This window comes from Synchiropus splendidus, chromosome 4, assembly GCF_027744825.2.
Source record: "Synchiropus splendidus isolate RoL2022-P1 chromosome 4, RoL_Sspl_1.0, whole genome shotgun sequence".
NCBI classification, from domain to species: Eukaryota; Metazoa; Chordata; class Actinopteri; order Syngnathiformes; family Callionymidae; genus Synchiropus; species Synchiropus splendidus.
The window spans coordinates 32,129,477-32,147,577 of record NC_071337.1 but is presented as its reverse complement, the minus strand read 5'-3'; the positions used below and the strand labels follow the sequence as shown (position 1 = coordinate 32,147,577).

The window sequence follows — 18,101 nt, the reverse complement described above, 5'->3', positions numbered from 1 at the left end:
GATCAGTGGGGGAAACAGCGCATGTTCTCTACTGCGTATTTGAAATCGAAAAGATCAAACGACTTAAAAACAGAACGTATCAATGTCATTTAGTTTTCTTTCCCACCATTTCCCCACTGTGGTACAAATAAAGAATATTTTCTCAAAAGCAATGTCTTTCAATTCAACGTCAATTATGTATGACTTCAAATTAAATCCATACAGCATGGTAATAATCATTCATATTCTTTTATTTTGTTTCTTTAACAAGAGTGATCTTTCTAGATTTTGCAATATTGGGACGTCAAATTATGCTACAACAGGGAGGATACCTCCTATACATTTTTTGGTTTGTTTAGTTTTTAGAAACAAATGCAGCAGATAGTTAGATTATTGCAAAACAAGGCTGAGACATCTTTACACTGGGCTTGTCCATTTACATGATGGAACACATATATTAAAAGTAAAACATAATCATTACCATCCAAGGCATTTACACATACAGACATGTGCAAGTTTTCTGTAAACATTTAAATTGGAAATTCTGAAGACTAGCTCTACAGTTTGAATAAATGTCAGAAAGGAATGTGAAAATATATTGGACACTAACCAGGAATGAGGCTTGGACATGTTGGAAACACAAGTAGTAAAAATAAATACTTCTCTCAACATGGACAGTGCAAATGCTTACAACGCTCAGTTAATTATTTCAAACAGATTCTCTATGAACAACTTCAGAAGGCTCATTGGATCACAAACTAGTAGAGATCAGTTAAATTCTAGTCACTACATGGGAGAGCTTCGGTGTCACATATCACTGTTTGGAACGCCCTTGTTCTTGCGTCCAGGTAGAGGAAATGAAGACTTGCTCTGAGGTTGCGTGAGCCTGCTGGTTAGATGGGTGAATGGCTCGATGAGCGAGTTGCGCTCGGTGACGCTAACCTCCCACAGTTTCACTTTCTCAACCCGAGCCCATTGCTGTGCCAATTCCTGCTCCACTTGTCGATGCTCACGCAGGTCTGTCTTGTTCCCCAGAACGATGATGGTCACCTGCAAAGAAGAATGCAGATGGACAACAAATTATGTCTTTGCAGGGAAGGGTAACCTCACTGATGTAACAAAGAATCACCTTAAATATTGTAGTCATCCTCAAATCCCAGATGGGACTCCCTCACCCCCTTAAATTGTCTCTCAGTTTTGGAGTCAATACAGACAAATACATACTTCACCAGAAGGGGGGAATAAAGCCTCTCGACCGTGCACTGGCCACTTACGTGTAAAGCTTCCTTTGGTTTATATTATGTGATGTTTCCTGGGTGACGTGACATGACTAGGCTAGACTAGACTTGATTTGATCGGCACGTGAGTGTTTCACAACAAATACTGTTCATCATGGCACAGAACTAATCTTGAAATCTTTCCAAGTTAGTTGTTATTTAAGTGACACTGAAAGGTAATTGTTGGAAAAATACTCCCATAGTTTGTTGATGAACTGCAGCAAAAAAAACAATTGAAGAATACATTTACACAGCTTAAGACAATATATTTAGTTATGTTGGCATTACACTCTAGCCAGCTCAATTTCATTTTTGACCTGTTTATTTAGTCACGAAAAAATGAGAATTTATTTTTCAAAGCAGCCAATAAATGCCATGTACCAGGTAAGAGAATGGACTACTTTCAGACCAGTTCATTTATTTTGACTCACCTCTTTTTTATCTTTGGACTTGTCAATCTCTTTTTTTAGACATTCTACCTTTTTGAAGGACTCCATGCTGTCCACGCTATAGACCAAAACAAAGCCATCTGCTACAGAGTAGTAGTGTTTGGGGAGGTCCTGTGAGTCATGGAGACCCTTGGTGTCATACAGTCTGAGCTGCTCTTTCACCCCTCGGTCAGTTTCCACTGAAGCTACATACACGTCTTCTTGGGTCTCAGTGGACTCACTACCTGAGTGAGACACAGAATGGAAATACAGTAACAATATATTGTTGTTTTCAATATGAACTAAAGGCTACTGATAACATCCCAGATCCAGAGAAGGTACTAGGAGTGTGCTCAGCAGGGCATAAATTCTTAACCTTACTGAAAAAAACAGTACTTCAAAGCAAGAAACAGATTGTTAACAATCACAGTTAAACACAAACGCTTAATCGCTTCGAATTAATAACAATTTATATACTTAAATTCCTCAGTACTATACAGAGGCACTTACCTACATCATGACTGCCGTACAACAACTGTTCGAGTATGGCGGTTTTCCCAACAGCTATTTGGCCACACACCACTACCTTGCAGCCTTTACCCATGTCGATGCTAAGTCAAACAAAATGTCAACGAATTATTTCAAAACCATTCAAACCCGAAATGAGCAGTTCGCTCGGCCAACACCGTCATTCGTCTTCACCTGTTGCGTTATGACATCAACGTACCGTCACTGGGGGTAATGTATTTAATTTCAGAAGTAGAACGAGACTCAGTTTGACCAGCTTCCGTGTGGTTTAGACTACTGCACATGCGCGGGATTGTGTAGCGTCCCACACAATCCCGCGCGTATACACAACCGTGTACATGCTACTTGTACATTGTGTGTGCTTGTGTATGTTAATTTTTTTCTATGTCTATCTCCGAGAATGCAGATGTCGGTCCTGACACGTATTTTTTTTGTACCCTCAATACCTACCAGCAATATATAAAATGCATTTATATATTGTGCTTCAGTTTTCGTTTTCATTCTTTCCATTTTATTGCAGTATTTATGGTGGCCATGCTGATACTTTTAATGGACCGCATTTGTTAAAAACATTGAGAGAATGTAATGTATGAAAGGGTTTGTATATTGTACTACATTTCCCGTTCATCCTTATACAGGCATACGTCACAGATGTGTCATAAATCGTACCGGATACGAGCGCTCTCTCTTTCCGGCTGGTACGCCATCATGTAAGATATCGTCTTGTCCTTCTCTTCGAGTTATAATCCACTTGAATCTTCATTAAAACAAACACATCCGGTTAGATCTTGTTAGCATTTGTTTTCTAAATGGTATTAAGGATGTCGATCCTTTGGGATTGGTTTGAATTGGCCAATTCGGTCGTGTTTAACAGAGTTGAGTAGCCGAGATGCTAAATGTCCCAAAAGCCAGAGAGTACCGAGTCCATGCTGGTCTACGGCTGCCCTTCTTGATTGTGAGGCGTTGGTTTTTGTCTGTACCGTAACGAAAACACTGAAAAGTGAGGAAATTCGTTGCTCAGTTGTGTTTTACAGCTGTCGAGAATGTCTGCATAGCACACCTAGCATGCTCACTGCCAATGACTTTTGATGCTCTAAGACGGTGTCTAGAATTTTGGGGGCAATTAAATACATCGGGAAGTAAAAGTTGTGACTGCCTTCATAAATGGGACTACATTTCTAATATTGATGGCTTTTTTTCTCCCCCATTTCCGTGAAGTCAACATGGGGGCATACAGGTATATGCAGGAGTTATGGCGCAAGAAGCAGTCCGATGTGATGCGTTTCTTGCTGCGTGTCCGCTGTTGGCAGTATCGTCAGCTGTCCAGTCTCCACCGTGCCCCCAGACCAACAAGGCCTGACAAAGCACGTAGGTTGGGCTACAAGGCAAAGCAGGGTAAGTGGTCATGCTCAGACTTTATCAAATGCTAAAATCAAAATTTGAGTGAATGTAATTGATCTTTAACAGGTTATGTGATCTACCGTGTTCGTGTACGCCGTGGTGGACGCAAACGCCCGGTGCCCAAGGGTGCCACCTATGGCAAGCCAGTCCACCATGGTGTGAACCAGATTAAGTTTGCCCGCAGTCTGCAGTCTACCGCTGAGGTATGGTGATGAAATATTGGATTCCAACAGTATTGTTAATGTTCCTCATTTTGTTGGGTGTGTCTGGCTTCAACACTCCATAATGTTGACTTGCATTTCTGTTCCTGTCTGTTTGATGCATGCATCACAAATTACACTTAAGTTTCACCCAAGTGAGACAAATGATCAGTTTAAAATGCCTAGTTTTTGGTCTGCTGCCTGCTTTTAAACTTTCCCCTGCACTTGGTCCAGAGTGCTTGTATCCATCTTGTGTATCATACTTGTCTTCATTACATTACAGTTTCACGTCTTGTATGAATACTAGACAAATTCACCTGCAGATAGCGATTTATTACCAGCATTTATTGTATAAACATGTCAATGGACACAATTTACTGACGTGTAAAGGTGACCATTGTCAACAATTACGGTAATTTCTGCACTATAAGCCACTGCTTTTTTCATGCACATTAACGCTGTGGCTAACAGATTTTGGCTACAAGTGTCATGCCAGGATGTGCTCATGATGACTGTATGAGCACACTGATCAAAACCTTACCCACGTATTATAAACTTGTTCTGATGACTGAATCAAGTTTTCAGATGCTTAACAAGCAAAGTTTCAATTCTCAGCATGTTCTCTAAGGTTCTTGGATCCTGTTGTATGTTATCAGTCTAAAAAGTGATTTCACCCAAGTTCACATTGTGTTTATGGTAAAGTTTGTACCGAGCATGATGCTTTGTCTCGTTTGTGTAGAATCCGAAGAATGAACTAATTGATATGCTCTCACAGAACCTTTTCATCCCAACTCGTATGAAAACTTGATATCCAGTATTAGATCTCTCGTAGTAACATGCAATCTTTTCTGTAGGAGCGTGCCGGTCGTCACTGTGGTGCCCTGCGTGTGCTTAATTCCTACTGGGTGGGTGAGGATTCGACCTACAAGTTCTTCGAGGTGATTCTGGTCGATCCCTTCCACAAAGCCGTCAGACGCAACCCAGACACCCAATGGATTACAAAGGCTGTGCACAAGCACAGAGAGATGCGCGGCTTGACTTCGGCTGGAAAGAAGAGTCGCGGTCTGGGCAAGGGCCACAAGTTCCACCTCACCATTGGAGGTTCCCGCCGTGCTGCCTGGAAGAGGCGCAACACCCTGCAGCTGCACCGCTATCGCTAGAGCACCCGATTTGTCTGAACATTCAAATAAAAGCCTTTTTATGGTGATTGTTTGGACTATACTCCTTGTCTATACCTTCCTGGTATTGTTCACTTAATATCAATGTTTGTCTTTGGCTTGAGCGTACCATGGTTTGAGACCCCTGATTAATGGGTACATGCCGGCTTGGACAACAGTATTCAGCATTAGGTCTTGTCTAGTCAGTGTTAAAGCAGGAGAATTACACCCCTATTCCTGTTATTCTTTAACACTACAGACACAGTTGCTCAATGTAGCTAATCAATGGCACCATCTCCCTATTCTGCATGACCTTTTGACCATGTGTCTCTGGGAGAAGGGTGTCAAGGCAGGTCCACAAGGCTCTGAAGACTGATCAGATGGTAGTCTGGTGCTTCTTCTTTCAGCTGATGTTTGTATGGCTGAAACAAAAATCTGCACCTAATGCGTCCCATTCTGGGACGGTTTGGACACCACTGGTCTGTACAGTACATGTAGATAGACATTCAGAATTCACATCTTAGAATTCAGGATGTTCACTAATTGCCCTGCTTGTACTGCTTTTCATATATATATATATATATATATACACATTACCGTTCAATTTTGTGTTTTCCAAGAAAAGTCACTTTTATTTACCACCCTGAGTTGTAAAATGAATAGAAAATATAAAGACATTGGTAAGGTCAGAAATTATGATTTGTATTTGAAAAAATGTTTTTTTCCTTCAAACTTTGCTTTCGTCAAAGAATCCTCCATTTGCAACAATTACAGCATTGCAGACCTTTGGCATTCTGGCTGTTAATTTGTTGAGGTAATCTGGACAAATTTCACCCCATGCTTCTAGAAGCCCCTCCCACAAGTTGGATTGGCTGGATGGACACTTCTTGCGTACCAAACGGTCACACTGCTCCCACAACAGCTCAATGGGGTTTAGATCTTGTGACTGCACTGGCCACTCCATTACAGATAGAATAGATAGATAGAATACCAGTTTCCTGCTTCTTCTTGAAATTGGCTCCAATCAAGTGCTGTCCACAAGGTATGGCATGGCATTGCAAAATGGAGTGACAGCCTTCCTCAAAATCCCTTTTACCCTGAACAAATCCACCAGCACCAAAGCAGCCCCAGACCATCACATTACCCCCACCTTGCTTGACTGATGGCATCAGGCACTCTTCCAGCATCTTTTCAGTTGTTCTGCGTCCCACAAATGATCTTCTGTGTGATCCAAACACCTCAAACCTAGATTTGTCCGTCCAAAACACTTTTTTTCCAATCTTCCTCTGTCCAATGTCTGTGCTCTTTTGCCCATATTAATCTTTTTCTTTTATTGGCCAGTCTACACATAGTACACACCGTTGTAAGAAATCTTCAGTTTTTTGGCAATTTCTCACATGGAATAGCCTTAATTTCTAAGAACAAGAATAGACTGTCGAGCTTCACATGAAAGTGCTCTCTTTCCAGCCATTTTGAGCATTTAATGGACCCACAAATGTGATGCTCCAGATACTCAACTTGCTGAAAGGAAGGTCAGTTTTATAGTTTCTCTCACCAGTTAAACTGTTTTCAGCTGTGCTAACATGATTGCACAAGGTTTTCTAATCATCCATTAGCCTTCTCATACAATAAGCAAACACATTGTACCACTAGAACACTGGAGTGATAGTTGCTGGAAATGGGCCTCTATACACCAATGTAGATATTGCACCAAAAAACAGACAGTTGCAGCTAGAATAGTAATTTACCACATTAACAATGTGTAAAGTATATCTGTGATTAGTTTAAAGTTATCATATCATGTCATTGAAAAAAAGTGCTTTTCTTTCAAAAATAATTTCTAAGTGACCCCAAACTTTTGAACTTAGTGTGTGTTATATATATATATATATATATATATATATATATATATATATATATATATATATATATATATGAAATTTCAACGTAGCCTATAATTTTTGGTTTAAAAGAAAATTGTCTTGTCATGACTGTAAAATCTCACTATCTCTCTCTCTTTCTGAAAAAGTACAATGCCTCACCACACAGTCGCCAGTTCGCCATTCCCTGAATTTTAATCTTCAACGTTACTTTATTCTGAAAATGATTTAGCAAAACGTGGACATTTGGAATAGTTATGAAACTACAACACAACTTTGAAAACGGCGCTTGAATAAAAAGAACACTCACGCTAAAACTGTACAACTACTGCTGCAGCAGACATTTTGTCCAGATTAACACGTAAATATGAGTGGAAATATGTCAGTGGGTTAGAACGTGGAGACGCACGGTGGGAGGAGCCAGTGAAGTCACGTGGCTCGATGCCGCTTGCTCCTGGAAACGGTGCCGCTGCTCGAGTACTTCTCGACACTTTCCCTCATTTTCAATGGAGAACACTGCGATTTTGGAATTCGCTCCATATTTTTGAACTGTGGTTTTTCTTCTCATTACAGCGTTTTTTTCGAAGACAGTGGAAGTTCGCTTCCGTATCATTAATCTGTTTTGCCTGTCTTCTCAATAAGACTCAAAATGTTCAGAATTTCCTAGGTCGGACAGCCAGCGACTTTTGAGTTGCCTCAAACTTTCACAAAGGAAAAAAGGGTTTGTTTCGGATTTAGAAATAGAGGAGAGGACACAAAAGTCATGGAGTCGTCCAAATCAGGTAAATGCTTTAAATGTACTTTTGGTGACATGTTCGAGTATTTCTTCGTTTTTTAACACGTTCTGTGACTGCTGAGATGTAAACGATGCTTAAATCAATTTCTATTCGGTTCAGTATGTAAAGTGGGTTAGGATGGCAGTGGGATGTTGTTGCTCAAGCGGCTCTGGTCAGCACATCTCACATGGACTCGTCCGCCTAGCCATGTGCTTCTCTGTTTACGTTCCTCGTGCGTCGACGCTTATTGGCCGAGCTTCCAAGTGACGTACGTGTTGCATAAATTTGTGCATGAATGTCAGGGTCATGCGGGAAGAGCGTTGGCCAATCAGAGCGAACGTTTGGCGCGTACACGTGATGCTGTCTGTTCGCAGGTCGTGCTGACCCAGATTCTCACATGCAGCAACATGTTTGCTCCACGTGGGGGCGTGTTGTACTGCGATATCATTCATAGTATCTGGGTGGTTTTATGAAACGTTCTCCTCATAAATTTGTTTTATTTCTTCTACAAGTCGCCGTTAGCTCAGTTTCTGAATAAAATGGCGTGTCATTTATTCGTGTAATTTTCCATGGTCAAACTACTCTATCATTAGTTAAAGACAGCGAGCAATGGCTTAAAGAGAAAAAAACAAAGTGTATGTTGTCATGTCATTCATTCAGGTTTGAGTTTTTATTACTGCGTTAGTGCGTCGTGTTTGGCCTCCACACACTCCCATTGAGGCTGGCATTATGTAATGCTTACCTAATCAGTGAGACTGGAATGAGGAGAAATCAGGTCAGTCTATATTAGTGAGGAAAAGCCGTACTGTGATCGTCATTCAAAATTCCAATTGCCGATTAATGACCTTGATTTACAATTGGATGACTGACAAGGTTTGTTGTTTGTAACATTTTCAGGTGGTGTCATATCGTACATCACTTCCTCCAGCCCAGAGTCCTGCCACAGTGACTCCTCAAATGGCAGCTACCAGTCATCGTCCCCACCCCGACAACCGTCGCTGAGCCAAAGCAGGTCACGACCTGCCGGAACCCAAAAAAAGTCACGATCGTCCTCCTCCACAAAATGTGGAATCACAAGTAATAGGACCTTCTCCCTAATAATGTTGTCATTTTTGTTGAATATGTTCAATTGATCTTTATATGTCTTACTTTCTGAAGAAATCGAGGGTCTGGTGCTGCTGTGCAAAGTGTGTGGCGATGTGGCTTCTGGTTTCCACTACGGTGTCCATGCGTGTGAAGGCTGCAAGGTGACCAGAAACACAATAACACACTTACTCACTGCACAATTTCGGGAGAGTAAAAATACTCAGTCACCAATGTCAATACAGGGCTTCTTCAGAAGGAGCATCCAACAAAACATCCAGTACAAGAAATGCCTTAAAAATGAGAGCTGTCCTATTATGAGGGTCAATCGTAACCGCTGCCAGCAATGCCGCTTCAAGAAGTGTCTGTCGGTTGGGATGTCCAGAGACTGTGAGTATCTGTTGACAGCATAAGCACAGTTGTCAATTTTAATGTTATTCTTCAGCCTGAAAGAAGTTAAGATTTTCCTACTCAGATTAGATCAGATAGATCAGATGGCCTTTCTCACAGTGACACAGCAGCCAATGACAACAAAGACAATGACGCACACTGAAGACATTAAAGATGAAAAAAAGAGATATGAGTCTGACGTTTGGAGTTTGAGATATTTGAAAGTTTCTGTGGTCTGTTTCAGCGGTACGGTTCGGTCGCATCCCCAAGCGTGAGAAACAGCGAATGCTGCAGGAAATGCAGAGTGCAATGAACAACATGATGAACAACAGGCAGACTCAGTCCACCGCCATGGATTCTACCTCAGAGCCTGCGGAACCTGTCTCCTCTTTCACTCCTTCCTCTTCACCACACTCCAACCAGTCAGAATCCAGTTCTGACCCCGATTCCACTAATGCTATGGACGCAAGCCCAAGCTCAGCATCAGACAGTGGTGCAGAGGAGGTCATTGGTTCCGTGACCCGAGTTCACCAGGAGACCTTCATGTACAACCAGGAGCAGAGTGCAGAAGCCCTGTCCTCGCCAGGGCCAAAGAGTGTTGTAGAGCAGCACATGGGAGTGGAGCAGCAGGCTTGGAACCACTACAACAACACCTCCTCCATCCTTACCTCTCAGGGACTGGAGAACACTGCCAGTAGCCACTGTCCCTCCCACACTCATGGACCTTGTCCAGCCACATCTACAGAAGCTCCAACCCACGCAACCCCCATTGGTGCAGTGTGGGGGGGCAACAGGGCCCATCTGGTGAGCCAAAGCTTGAGTTCTGCACTCTAATCAAGGTACGCTGAATCAGAATATCGAATCAGAATGATGCTCCATGTTCACAGGTCTGTCCAATGAACTCGTCTCCTCACGTGGACATGCAGAAGTCTGGTCATGAGGTGTGGGAGCAGTTCTCACAGAGCTTCACTCCTGCAGTGCGAGAGGTGGTTGAGTTTGCCAAAAAGATTCCTGGATTCAGAGATCTGTCCCAACACGACCAGGTCAGCCTGCTGAAGGCTGGAACCTTTGAGGTACTGATATTTTCCTATGAGTTTTGTTATAGGAAGACAAATCTTTCAGCATGAAATGAGTCTCAGAGAAAGAGACTGATTTCATGCTGGGGAATGAACACAAACTGTTCTGGTTATATATGGATGCAGTAATTCCTCATCAGATCACCGTCTAAAGAATGTTCTGAAATTACATCAGTGTTACATGATCTATTTTGGACTGTGCAGGTGCTGGTGGTTCGCTTTGCCTCTTTGTTTGATGTGAAAGAGCGGACAGTAACCTTCCTCGGTGGAGGGAAGTACAGCAAAGAGAGTCTCAGAGCGATGGGTGCCAGTGACCTTCTGAATTCCATGTTTGAGTTCAGTGAGAAGCTGATGAATCTGGGACTGAGTGAGGAGGAGATGAGCCTCTTCACAGCGGTGGTTCTGGTCTCTGCAGGTTGGTTTCCGCTCTTGGAGGATGTGTTGAAGTAATTCATGCCCGCTAACTGACCACAACGTTTGACCTCTCTCCAGATCGCTCTGGCATTGAGAATGTGAATTCAGTGGAGGCACTTCAAGAGACTCTGATCCGGGCCATGCGGAGCCTCATCACCAGGAACCACCACAATGACTCTGCAGTGTTTACGAAGCTGTTGCTGAAACTGGCAGACCTGCGCTCGCTCAACAACATGCATTCTGAGCAGCTGCTGGCATTCAAGGTCCATTCCTGATCGGACTCCAGTCCTGTAAATAGACATGATGCCAGTGAGTGGGATGCCCTGAACCACTCTCCCACCTCTTGCTCACTCACAACTTTCCTCATCATGGCGTTGGGCTTCTTGAAAAGAAGGACAAAGAATCTTGAAACGTTCCAGTACTGAAAAAATATATATAATTCATGTCTTTCAGCGTATATTTACAGATTTAGCATTTAGCTCCATGAAAAGCACTTGTCCGTAGGTTAGCTAGCTCTTTTTACATAGAAGTGCAATATGCTGAGCAGTTTCTCTTTGTGACACATGAATGAATGTGACAGTCAAACTGACCTATTATCATCATGGAGACTCCCAAGGAAATGTTGCAGTATAACTCTGTGTTGACTGTCGTTGCTTGTTGCAGAAAAATGCTCTTTTATTATGCTTCTTAAATACATAAATATTTGCCGAAATCATATATATATATATTCAGTGTGAATGTCTCAGCAGAAGTGCGCGCATGCATCAGAGTGTGCATGTGGGTGTTAGTTGATAATTATGTCATACTTTTCACCCAAGAATACTTCAATAAACCATTTCAGTGTAAGATGAAACTCGTATCATCTCATCCACAGGACTTTCACCTTATACATTTGGTACACAAAGTACTTTCATGTAAAAAGTCATCAGTTTACGAAGGGTTTTCTTTTTAAAAAGAAAGGAACTATATACAATTCTAATGTGTTCAAAAGTTGACTGGCTGAAGTCGACCCGGTGGTTTTCAACATACTCAAATGGTTTTGTGTCTTCTATTGCAGTTTTGCAATTAGCAACAGATTAACATGCTTTGACCCCTAATGGACTATTTCTGTGATCGCTGTGATCTGGACCTGTTGATTTTTAACATACTGTAGATACCGTCTGACTCCATGGATGTCCCTTAAAAATAAACAGGAAGTTAGGGTTCATAGCGTCATCACCACATCCATTAGTTAGAGCCTGAGTTTGTCCACATCATATTTCAATTCAGATTTCTGCTTTGGAAAAGAAAATGTACTGGAATTGATCTTGACAGCAAACAGTGGTGCGAATGTAGATTAAAAAACATAGTGTGTTGGCATGTGTGTCTGAGTATCAGACAGACAGACCACTTTATTCATCCCTTTGGGGGGTTCCCTCTGGGAAACTGAGGCTCTGAGTCACTGACTGCACTGTTGTGTGATCTGGGAGAGCAGAAAGGAAAAACAAAACAAAACACAGATCACCCTGGAATACAACCAGTAAGAGGCTGTGGAGCCACAAGAACAGGTAATCACTGCACACTTACTGTCTCAACTGCTCTCACCTGAGTCTATGGAAAAGCTGTGGACTATTTTCCATTTGTCACATGTGCAGCACTCAGTTCACATCTTCTGATCTTTGGTTTGCCACCAACTCCTGCTTACTCTCTGTTGTGGAATCTGGGCCAACTTGCCTTCCCCCATCTTCACAGAAGCCCCCTTCTCCCTCTCTCTGGCATTCTTTCTAGTCAAAGCACTCTGTCGTTGCTCAAGTTAAGATGTCGAAATGGAGTACCTATTTTCCCAAATACAATTTCTTCATGTACGACATCACTCCAGAGAGTGCTGGTCTTGGCCAAGCCGTTCATTTTCAAGCGATGGGCTGATTCATGATGCAGTGTCAGTATTTTCAGAGCCCACCAGATGGCACTCTCTGCGTTCAATTCTTTAGAGCCTTTTCAATGACGTCATTTTTCAACCAAAAGCGGCACCTTTTGAGCGTTCATAACTAGAACGTTGATGAAGCCTCATCAGCCCCACATTAATTATCATCCGTATAGCAATTTTAGTGATTTAGTGTTGTTTGAATATGGAAGTCTTTATATATATATATATATATATATATATATATATATATATATATATATATATATATATGTGTGTGTGTGTGTGTGTGTGTGTGTGTGTGTGTGTGTGTGTGTGTGTGTGTGTGTGTGTGTGTGTGTGAAAATTCAATAAAAGAACATCAGTATCAGAGGTGACATTTCTGTATATGGACGAGTAGTTCATAGCAATAAAATATAATGCAAAGAAATTAAAGTAAATGTTGAATGTTCCAAGAACATACATCTGCCGATTGAAAAACATTCCTTCTTTCAATAAGCTCAATCGAAGGGTACTGTCGCGGAAAGTTTTACACCACATGCATTACACTTTGTGCTAATGGCAGGACCCCGAAATATTAATATGATGATTAGTAATGTTTTTATTTAAATTCAATTTTGGACACATTCTTTGACATTTGTTGAAATTGATACCAATAATGTTAAGGATTTGTAAATAAATATCAATTTTATTTGTTTGTGTCTATACTACTGTATAGCTACACCCTTAAAGTCACACAACCTGTGCCACCTTGGTAGAAGCTGGCAGCCTCTCAGCAGTGAAGCCTGTCTCACTTGCTGGCATTGAAGACTGAGGACTTTCTTTACTGAACAAAATCATGAACTTCCATAGCATGTACAGTGCAGTCACACCAATGTCAAAATCCAAGGCCACAGAGGAGCTGTCATACATGGCAGCCCCCTCTATGGCTCTTTTAACACAATGGTTTAGATTAGAAGAAGCACACTTTTGTCCACAATATTCTTTATTAGCTGCTATTGTCATCATGATCGTCATATTTTATACAATATTTCCCTTTTGACAGAAAAATAGCTTTGTACGGTGTAAGTCTTGTAACACAGTCGCCTCTTTATGAAACGACACATGGGAAAACAGTGTAGTGGCACCTCTTCAGTAATAGTTCTCTGAACCCAACAACTGTTTACATGCACCAACATCATGGCGGCTACAGATAGATATACATCAATGGAGATGAGTGTGTTGTTTTTTTTCTTCTTTTAAATGTCCAGCATTTTCTTGCCACCACTTTCAATTCCAGTTTTCAGATATTCTGCACAAAAAATACATTCATTTTCCACTGAGCTTGTTTCGGCCTGGTTTCTGCTTCGCTCTGTACCAGGCACTTGGCGTCCAGGCCTCAGTTCAGTAACTCGAACAGGTCAACTATTTTGTTTAGTCCAAATGTTGAGGGAAGAATATGTCATAACTGAGTGCTTAAATGGGCGACTATTTCAACTTAATAAAGACACCCAGCAAGATTTCACATTATACAAAGCTGCCTATTTAAAAAATATACTCTATTATCTGATGTCTTTGTTATCCTGCTACTGAGGCGACAACATTTCTTCCAGATATCACAGTGAAGCCAAATCTGTTAGAGTATCAGGGTTGGGCACCTTATAACCTTCAGCTGCGATTTGACCAACCTGTAACGGAATGCGGTTGGTTTAACTCCTTTGTTCACATTTGTACTGAGCTCAGCTAAAAAGCTTTTTTGTTTTTTGGACAATACATCTTAGCAAAAATAGAATGTTCTCTTGTATCTTGTTCTGAACAAGGAGAGAGTTTTCTGCAGTGCATCTCATGACTGCGTTGCCACATAGATTCAGGTTTCATGGGTGTGATTAAACTTGTCTAATACTGAGGCTTCATGCAAACTGGCTAGCTTTGACTTGTCTCTCTGATTGTCTGTGCAGTTCATCTGTGCAGATTATGAGGTGTGTGTTTGTGTGAGGTCAAGGTTATTCAAACACTGCTATTGCTTTGAGAGAAGGCATCACAGAAAAGAGGAGAGAGATCAACCACAAACAATTACAAACAAAAGACACAGCAGCCAGAAGAAGAAGAGAGCGATCACAATCAGCAGGCTGGAATTGGAGTGATGTCCAGCAATGGGTGCGGGACTGGATTTGGATGGCCAAACTCAACAAGGACTCCGTTCATAGTGTTAGGTTTACTTGTGTTTGGCACAGAGAAAACTAGATTATGAACACGATTTTCAGACTCTGGTTTGTGCTTTAGTTCTGGTGTAAAAACACCTTTGTTCTTGTTAGCGCTCCCGCTTGGGTCAGCCGAATTACTTGTCTCCATTTCATTTTTCAGGCATTTGTTCGGATAACTGCCATATCAGTGCGGTCCAGACTTTCCACGTCACAGACATCTTTTAAGTCCAATGGTCTCTACCTACCAGAGGGTACTGGGAAAAATGGGGCCCCTGTGATGAGTGCTCGACCGGCTTCCTGACCTGCTGCTTTTAGTGGTATACAGATGAGATAAATTGGTTTAGGAAGGGTTTTTTTTTTAATGGAGCCGACGTCCCATTGTCCCATTTTTGGTGGTCAACAAAAGTTGCTCTTCTTGGTGTGACAATTCCATTATCACACCCAAACCTATGCCTTTTACTTGTGGGCTACCTTCAAATTAGAGACCCCTGGCTCAGATTTTATATCATTCCTATGCCCTGAGGAGTTAGTATATTTCCATTTCCATCTTAAGTCTCATCCACGATCTCTATACCAGCTTTTACCAAATTGCCACATGATACAGTATGTGACTGTCAACCTCTCCTTGTGCCATCCAGACATTGCTTCAACTACAATGGTAAAACTGGGATGTTTCAATTCAGCCCCTGCGATCCTTGAACCAGAAAAGACAGTTCAGTGTGGCACAATAGCGCTCAGATCCTGACAGAGATGTGTTTTAACTTCTGTACTCGCCATATTGTTATAGTAGTAGTGGTATATATAGTAGTGTTGAGACATGAAAGTCCTCACGGTCTGCACCAGTTAACTTCAGACAGACTTATGCTGACTATCTTTCTAAGGAGATCATGGAAATGCTATCATACTGTCAGGCTGTACTTGCCCCCGCTGCCATCTGCTGACAGTGCACATAATTGCATATTGTACCTTAACTGACTCACAGGCTGGATGTTCCCAATGGAAAGGCTTTAAAAGAGCAAAATGACAAAATGAAATTCGGTTTGCACACTTGTGGTTTACTCAATGAAGAAATCCATAGCAGTTTGAGTTTTGAAGTCCAGCTGTTTGGCTGGATTAAGTTTGGCGCCGTTGAAGCATTTAAAGACATTCCTCATATAAGGGAAGGGCATACTGGCATGCACAAACGGATGCAGAGGTTGGAGGCGGCCAGTGCTGGTGATCATGGTGCAATAGCCTGTAGTGCAAGAACTTTCATCACATTTTATCTTTCTGTGTTGCTTCTTTTGCTTTGGATCTTCAAACGCATTTTCTTATCATGAATCTTAATTTGTCTTTTGATGTCAGACGTAAGCAAAACAGCCAGAAGAGACGAAACATCAGGCAGATAGCTGCTGATGATCATCTGGGGTGACTAATTTAGCTGGCACCATGTGAGAAATGTCTGAACATAACCTGATTATGGTTTGGATCAAATATTCTGGAACATAGTTACATGGAAGGTTGCTAACCTCAGCACGAAATGGTTCATCCTGCCAGACTGCAAGGCACAGACACAGGCGAACACCTGTTATTTCACCGACAATCCCGTCAGTCAGGTTGCAGCATCTCATTAGTCTGCATAAACTCATCATGACACACCGGAATCTTAGCTCATGCTTTTGACTCCAGCCAGCAGATGTACAAAGTATGACAGTGGGTCAGCTGCTGATTTCTGTTTAGGGGATTTTTGTTTGTAGGAGCCACTGAAATACTTATATAGTGTTATTGACTTCACCTATGTGATCATAATGTAATGTAATGTAATGCATGTTGTACATACAGTCCTCTGTGAATATGTCTCAGTCCATAGTAGGATTCTTTGCATGCAAAGTCAAGTCAAAATCTTAACTAGACTAAACCGAGGGGATAACTTTCCCATTTCAAATTCTTTGTAACACTTGACACTATGAAACGACAGTGACTAAAGAGAAGAACGATCAGACTTTCTACTGACTCTGAAGACACTGGAAAGACATCTTGTTAGCCAAGGTGTGATAATGGAAGTTTTTGAGATGAGCAAGACCACTTCAGGACATGAGGAGGAGAGACGTTTGAGCTTCATGAGCTTCGTTCTCATTGGCTTAGTGAAAGGTGAGTGGACTTTCTGCAGGCTCTCCCTACTGCCACTATTGGCATGCCCCAGCATGCCCCAGACCCTGGTCATTGATGCATTGGCACAACTTTCAGTATTCATGATCTCAGTTCTACCTCTCCTGAAGTATGCTATCCAAAACTATTACATTATGTGTTGAGAGTTCCCGTGAGTTGCTTGAGGTCAGCTCATTCGTTGGTTTTAAACCTCTGCTTACACTTATCTTTTGAGATCCTGCATATTATTTGGGAATGGTTTGATTTACTGCGCCCCGGTGAAAGTACATCAGACTCCTTAACTGCCAGCCATTGGAAAGCAGATTGGAGCAGCAAGTATTCTGAGGTGGAAACCCAGTGTCTCAGCAACCATCATGATCATTCTCTCGCTGTCTGAAATAGAAACTTTTGTATTTCAACATCTTTTACAGTGACTGCACAGCAGATTAAGGCTCCTCCTAAATTTGGATGAATTGTTCAATTGGCAACCTGCTGACAACCAGAGCAGCCTTTTGAAAGGTTCCTTTTCCCTACAGATCTGGGCACTCTCAGCCTCATCTGGTGGTTCACATCCCTCACATCTTTGTGTGACTGCCATACGTATTGAGTTTGACCAGTTTGGATTTCCAAAATAGTGGTAAATAAAAACAGATCCTACATGATCCCAAGTGATAGCATTTGATAGTTGTCAAGTGCTAAGACGTCTTTGAAGAGAAGAGGTTTGGAGTACAGAGGAAAGAAAGGTCGATGTTAGCAAAGTGAAAAAATAAATCAGCTTCACACCACAAACATAAAATCTGAGGTGAGAGGTATATATCCACAACAGTAACAAAAACAGAATAAAAAGACGAGGAAGAAAACAGTTCTCACGAGTCTCCTCAGGGTACCCATTCACAGGACTACACGCTGTAATTGTAAAGTTACCCGTAAGTACTAAACTAGATCAGACAGCTATGGAATGTGTGTGCTAACTGAGAGTTCTTGTGATGGATCTGGCTCGGAAGTCCTGGGACCACCGGTGTGCCCAGGTCAGTCCTCGAAGACCTCCAGAAAGAGAGGGGGAAACAGCTCGTTGGGACACTCGACTTTCATGTGAAGAAAGCGACTAGCGTGACAGGCGCCAATCATCCGCAGATCTGTCACCTTCATTAGCAGCTTGGGCCAGAAATGTGGCACTTTGTGTTTGCGGTAGTTGATATAATGTTCAAAGGCCAGCAGGAACTCGTCTTGGCATCGCTCGATTTGCTCCACGCTGCTGAGGCCAGGACGATCTGAGGAGGCCCACAGAATGTAGCATGA

The 18,101-nt window shown here is 42.0% G+C and overlaps 4 protein-coding genes across 8 annotated transcripts in view; 2 read left to right on the top strand and 2 right to left on the bottom strand.

Annotated features, from left to right (window-relative positions):
• Positions 1-219: 219 nt before the first annotated feature.
• nkiras1 (NFKB inhibitor interacting Ras-like 1) lies at positions 220-2,494 on the bottom strand. 2 transcript variants are annotated; one of them, XM_053863673.1, is made up of 4 exons: positions 2,387-2,494; positions 2,195-2,295; positions 1,688-1,929; positions 220-1,029 (listed from the first exon to the last, which is right to left on the bottom strand). In XM_053863673.1, exons 2-4 carry the CDS (start codon positions 2,286-2,288, stop codon positions 787-789), a joined length of 579 nt encoding a protein of 192 aa, XP_053719648.1. In that variant the 5' UTR covers positions 2,289-2,295; positions 2,387-2,494; the 3' UTR covers positions 220-786. The 2 variants fall into 2 exon arrangements, with proteins under 2 accessions (XP_053719648.1, XP_053719649.1); XM_053863674.1 differs by having other exon boundaries at positions 2,412-2,486.
• Positions 2,495-2,852: 358 nt separating this feature from the next.
• Positions 2,853-5,020, top strand: rpl15 (ribosomal protein L15). Its single transcript, XM_053863672.1, has 4 exons — positions 2,853-2,922; positions 3,431-3,607; positions 3,680-3,816; positions 4,668-5,020. Exons 2-4 carry the CDS (start codon positions 3,436-3,438, stop codon positions 4,971-4,973), a joined length of 615 nt encoding a protein of 204 aa, XP_053719647.1. The 5' UTR covers positions 2,853-2,922; positions 3,431-3,435; the 3' UTR covers positions 4,974-5,020.
• Positions 5,021-7,284: 2,264 nt separating this feature from the next.
• nr1d2b (nuclear receptor subfamily 1, group D, member 2b) lies at positions 7,285-12,686 on the top strand. The gene is made up of 8 exons (XM_053863229.1): positions 7,285-7,632; positions 8,524-8,703; positions 8,785-8,873; positions 8,955-9,099; positions 9,344-9,903; positions 9,987-10,172; positions 10,380-10,590; positions 10,668-12,686. The coding sequence occupies exons 1-8, from the start codon at positions 7,614-7,616 to the stop codon at positions 10,862-10,864; spliced, it is 1,587 nt and encodes a 528-aa protein (XP_053719204.1). The 5' UTR covers positions 7,285-7,613; the 3' UTR covers positions 10,865-12,686.
• A 761-nt stretch (positions 12,687-13,447) lies between these two features.
• The window catches only part of thrb (thyroid hormone receptor beta), a 54,849-nt gene continuing 50,195 nt past the window's right edge, over positions 13,448-18,101 (bottom strand). For all 4 annotated transcript variants that reach the window (XM_053863233.1, XM_053863234.1, XM_053863230.1 and 1 more), the window contains one exon: positions 13,448-18,073. In XM_053863233.1, coding sequence (XP_053719208.1) covers positions 17,832-18,073 — 242 coding nt within the window. In that variant the 3' untranslated portion in view covers positions 13,448-17,831. The remainder of the gene's footprint in view (positions 18,074-18,101) is intronic.

What these genes read in the sequence shown, in the direction of transcription:
- nkiras1 (XM_053863673.1), bottom strand. Translation starts at nt 2,288, where the DNA reads ATGGGTAAAGGCTGCAAGGTAGTGGTGTGTGGCCAAATAGCTGTTGGG. An exon ending in GTACGGCAGTCATGATGTAG is followed by an intron (nt 1,930 to 2,194) that starts GTAAGTGCCTCT and finishes TGTCTCACTCAG; the next exon opens with GTAGTGAGTCCACTGAGACC. An exon ending in AGTCCAAAGATAAAAAAGAG is followed by an intron (nt 1,030 to 1,687) that starts GTGAGTCAAAAT and finishes TCTTCTTTGCAG; the next exon opens with GTGACCATCATCGTTCTGGG.
- rpl15 (XM_053863672.1), top strand. Translation starts at nt 3,436, where the DNA reads ATGGGGGCATACAGGTATATGCAGGAGTTATGGCGCAAGAAGCAGTCC. An exon ending in GGGCTACAAGGCAAAGCAGG is followed by an intron (nt 3,608 to 3,679) that starts GTAAGTGGTCAT and finishes GATCTTTAACAG; the next exon opens with GTTATGTGATCTACCGTGTT. An exon ending in GTCTGCAGTCTACCGCTGAG is followed by an intron (nt 3,817 to 4,667) that starts GTATGGTGATGA and finishes TCTTTTCTGTAG; the next exon opens with GAGCGTGCCGGTCGTCACTG.
- nr1d2b (XM_053863229.1), top strand. An exon ending in CACAAAATGTGGAATCACAA is followed by an intron (nt 8,704 to 8,784) that starts GTAATAGGACCT and finishes TACTTTCTGAAG; the next exon opens with AAATCGAGGGTCTGGTGCTG. An exon ending in ATGCGTGTGAAGGCTGCAAG is followed by an intron (nt 8,874 to 8,954) that starts GTGACCAGAAAC and finishes ATGTCAATACAG; the next exon opens with GGCTTCTTCAGAAGGAGCAT.